Source organism: Fukomys damarensis, unplaced genomic scaffold, assembly GCF_012274545.1.
Source record: "Fukomys damarensis isolate Sample0158 unplaced genomic scaffold, DMR_v1.0_HiC HiC_scaffold_22, whole genome shotgun sequence".
NCBI classification, from domain to species: domain Eukaryota; kingdom Metazoa; phylum Chordata; class Mammalia; order Rodentia; family Bathyergidae; genus Fukomys; species Fukomys damarensis.
Window position 1 is genome coordinate 20,455,858 of NW_022900934.1, and position 4,556 is coordinate 20,460,413.

A 4,556-nucleotide genomic window follows, 5' to 3' on the forward strand; every position below is an offset into this window, starting at 1 on the left:
CTGGATTTGCAGCCTTGGGGCATCAAAACACCAGCCTGGGAGCCCTGGGGCCAGGCAGGAACTTCTGAGGGCCAACTGGCAAGCTAGTCTCCACAAGTATTCCAGAAAAGCAAAGCTGGGCTAGGGGTTCTGAGCATTCACTCTGCACACAACTGACAAGAAATGCGAGAGGTGGAGGGGTGGGTGCAGGTGGCTCCAACTACTCACTGAGACGGCTCAGTCTAAGGAGGGCTGGCAGAGATGGACTGGACCAAAATAGCCTGCATATGGCAAAGACTAGCCAGGCCACTGGGCGGTGACACTGCTAACCAGTGATGTTCTCAGATGTGAACTTCCTCCTTTCCCTGGAAAAAGCCTCCAGCAGAAGCTCCTCACTGAGCTTCATTTTTTCCAACACCAGCCAGTAGAACCTGATATGACACCATCAAGGGAGAAGGCAAATTTAGTTTCCTCCCACCTGGAGTTTACAACCTAAAAGAATGGTTTTATCAAATGAACTTTTGGAAATACCAACTTTGCCGCACCCCTCCCCTACCTCTATGTTTTTTGTCCTCCTGTCTCCTGATGTGGGGCAGGAAGGAAGCTCTTAGCAAAGCTGCAAGGCCAGGCCCGTGCACGTTGCATCTAATTCACAGGGATTGCTGGCTCCTCTGGACAGAGGACCTACCAGATGTGGATGGTGGCCCACATTCTGGTGTGACTCTAAGCAAGACTGTAGGTCTCAACTGAGCAAGCCCCTCCCCTCCCCTGTTTAAGCCACATGGCAGAGGTGCTAAGATTTCTTCACCTCACTCCCTTTGGAAATAGCCCACACATTTTCAGCCTATCTGCTTCCTACAAGATAAGCCCGGTATGTGTCATCCCTACATGTGTGCCATGACTATGAGTGTGTGTGTGTGTGTGTGTGTGTGTGTGTGTGTGTGTGTGTGACATGGGAGTACTGGTCCCAAGAAGTGTTTACCAGAACAGAACCAGGATCCCAAGCCTGCCCTCCCCAAATAGGTCAGCGGAATGAGTGAGGGCCACTAGGTTTCCAATGGCAGACAATGCAGCAGGAAGCAAAACCAAGGGGGATGGGGCTGCTATGGACAGCTGGGTGGGAAGTGGGGTCAGCATTCCTCTGGAAAGCAGAGCCCACCTCTCCCCAGCTGCCCTCTGATGCCTCCCCGGCCAGGGCTGTTGGGCTGGCCTGGATTCCAGGGGCCCTTCCCAAGGCATCTCTCTCTTCCATACAAGGAGACTAGGAGATACGGCAGCAGCCATGGACCTTCTCCTCCATCTCCTCTATGGGGGCTTTGAATTTTAAGAGTGGGGGATCCCCACTGGTGACCGTGTAATACACCGAGGTCCCGTTGCTGCTGTAGGGTGAAGTTCTGCCTCCAATCAAGGGTGCCTTGCCTTCACTGCTGCTCTCCCCTGACCTGGCCATGCTGCTGCCCAGGTGGGTGCTCAGGAAGGGGTGGCTGAGCAGCTTGGCTGCAGCCCGCTGCCGCTTCAGCTCCAGCAGCGTTTGGGGGCTCTGCTCCTTGAAGCCGCTCCAGGGCTGGGTGGTGTCGGCCATGCCAGGGCTGCTGTAGGCCATGCTGTAGTCAGGCACCTCTTGCACCTTCCAGACATCACCGTTGGACAGTGCATACTGGTAGGCACTGACCGGAGCCCGGAGGCCGTTCTCAATGGGCCCATCCAGTTCACCCCGTGAGATCTTGGTAGAAAACTCTGAGAGCAGCACGGGCTTCTCCAGCCTGGGGTTCTGAGGGCAAGAAGGACAACATCAGCAACTGGCTAGAGGATCTGCACCTACCTGCATCTCTGCCCAGAGAAGGAGTAGACCTATCTTCTATCCATTTCCTCTACCTGGATAATAAGGACTCTTTTCTTCTGGGGTATCACCAATCTTTGTGTTCTGATAGAGCTGGCTAGCCCTTGTCCTTGCCCCAGGGGCTGGACCATAACCCCAGGCCTGGCTAATCAACATATTTTATTACAGGATTTGGCCCAGGAATGAGTGCTTAACTGAAATCCATTCAGTGAAACCCAACCCAAGACTTTTGCTAGAACAAGTGGGAAGAAGTTTCTGTAGGAACTACATGATGTAAGAAAAAGTGTAAACTGAGGCTGGAGACCTTTGACACCATGTCAAATGTGCTTCCTTTGCTTGGGAGAGAAGCTGACATCAAGAAAAACTAGAGGCAGGGACTGTTCCCATGATGTGTTTTGACTCCCTGGATCTGGCTGGGCTCAGTCTTTTCCATTTACAAGTCAATAAATTCCTTGTTTGTCTAACTCAATTTTGCTTAGCTTTTGAGTCATTTATAAACACTTCATAAAGCTTCCTCTCTATTCCCAGCATATCTCCACCTCACACAACAAAGATTCTCACCCAAGGGTCCTTTATGCACAATAATCCTTGGAACTTGAAACTTGAAAAGTAGCTGCTGCCTAGCAACTATAAAATAAAAGGTAGGTACATTTGACAATAACAAAGATGCAACACATAGCAAAAAACATCTACACAAAGTGAAAGACACATTAAAAAAATTGGAAAAACATTTGCAACATGTATGATATGGAAAGGGCTAATTTCTCAAATACAAAGAGCTCTCATAAGTCAGTTTTAAAAAGCCTGAGTCCCCGACAAAAACAAAACAAAACAAAAAAAACCAACACTAACTCACAGCTCACTGCAAAGTAGACAGATATACATGGTGCATAAACAGTGGAAATCTGTTCAATCTTAATAAATATTAACTCGTAACATAAAAATAAAAATAAAAATATAAATTTTGCCTATCACGCTGACACACATTTTTAAAGTTTCTATGATTCCAACTATATGACATTCTGGAAAAGATAAAACTACAGAGACAGTAGAAGGTTGGTAATTGCCAGGTTTGGGGAGGATGAAGAGCTGGCATGCTGGGGACTTCAGGGCAGTGAAAGTATTGTGCATGACATCCTAACAGTGGATATGCGACATTAGGCTTTGTTCAAAGCCCACAGAATTTACAACACAGAGTGAACTCTCATGTGAACTATAGGTTTTTAATTAACAATAATATATCAATTGATTTATCAATGATAGTGCATGTACTGTATTAATGCCAGATGTTAAAGAAAGGGAACCTGGGAGGAGGGTATGAAGAGGTGCATAAGAATCATTTGTAGTTTGCACTCATTTTTTTTCTGTAAAATTCAAACTGCTCAAAAACATGCAGTCTACTCATATAAAAATTCACGGAGCCTGACTCATAAGCACCAGGACCCAACTTTGATCTCCGGTACCAAAAATAATTCAAACCACATAATTCGAATCATATAGACAATGCGTTGGTTCTAACACCAGAGATTCTGATTTAGTCCATTTGAGCCATAGCTTAGACATCACCATGAAAAAAAAGCAAAGAAAGAAGCGAAAAACACCTCTCCAGCACTGTTCGATTTGTGACCCACGGTTGAGGAGCCCAGGGCTGTCCTATTACTGCTGTGCCCGGGACCAGGAAATTAGCTCTGCAGAGCCTCAAGCAGAGCCATCCCTAGGGGCTTCCAGGGCAGAACCATGACAGGTGCTGATGTGGGAGGCAGGCTGAACAAATACTCCCTACATGCACCAGAATCTACACCTGGAGGGCCCTGGCTCAGGGCTTCTGACTCGGTACATCCTAGGCAGGGCCTGAGAACCTGTACTTCGAACAAGTTCCCAGGTGATCCTGATGTACTGCCCTAGGGCCGCACTTGAAAGAGTTCCTCCCGTAGAGACTATCACATTTTGCCAACACCTAAAGCCCGCAAAGGGGGTAGGAATGAAAAAGGAGCATGTGTTTAACTCTGTAGTTGCGTCCTTTGCTCTGTGTGGAGCCTGGACTCTGAGAGTTGCTCTGAGGTAAGGGCTGTCTGCTCTGTTCATGTCTCCTCTGTAACTAACCTACCTCTTCCCCAGGCCTGAAAAACTTAGCCTGAGAGGCAAAGATGTTCATCTTTGGTGTTACCTAACACTAAGGAGGCTGGAGCATTGAGGAGGAAGCCCTAGAAATTAACTGGAACGAAAACAAAACCAACCCTAGTTAAAGGGGTTCCCAGCATCCCTATACATACACCCTGTTCCCTGCAGGCTTAATGATTTCTGGGAGTCCACATCACTGGGCTCTTCTGGGGGAGTCCTGGGGCCTGAGAGATTGGAACAAACGCATAAACAAAGCAAATGTGGAGGGGGCAAATGCTTGTGTAAGGATCTCTTTAAGTATCTCGGTCAGTTACAAATCAGTAAGGAAAAGATAACCTAATTTTAAAAAAGGACAAAAAAGTTACTTCACAAGAGGATAATTCAAGGGGCAATAAGCACACAGAAAAGAGCTCAGAGGCATACATCATCAAGTGAATGTAGGTTTAAAATGTGAGCTGCCACAGCAACCCCACAAGGATGGCTCAAGTTAAAAGGACTGATTAACTGATTATACCAAGAGTGGCAAGAAACTCTCTTACACTGCTGATGAAAAAGGAGATAGGTAAAACTGCTTTGTTTATTTTATTTTATTTTATTTTATTTTATTTTATTTTAT

At 46.8% G+C, this 4,556-nt stretch overlaps 1 protein-coding gene across 1 annotated transcript in view; it reads right to left on the reverse strand.

Annotated features, from left to right (window-relative positions):
- Window positions 1-217: 217 nt before the first annotated feature.
- Window positions 218-4,556, reverse strand: part of Ppp1r16b (protein phosphatase 1 regulatory subunit 16B) — a 67,267-nt gene continuing 62,928 nt past the window's right edge. Inside the window, exon 11 of the mRNA XM_010640087.2 lies at window positions 218-1,750. Coding sequence (XP_010638389.1) covers window positions 1,241-1,750 — 510 coding nt within the window. The 3' untranslated portion in view covers window positions 218-1,240. The remainder of the gene's footprint in view (window positions 1,751-4,556) is intronic.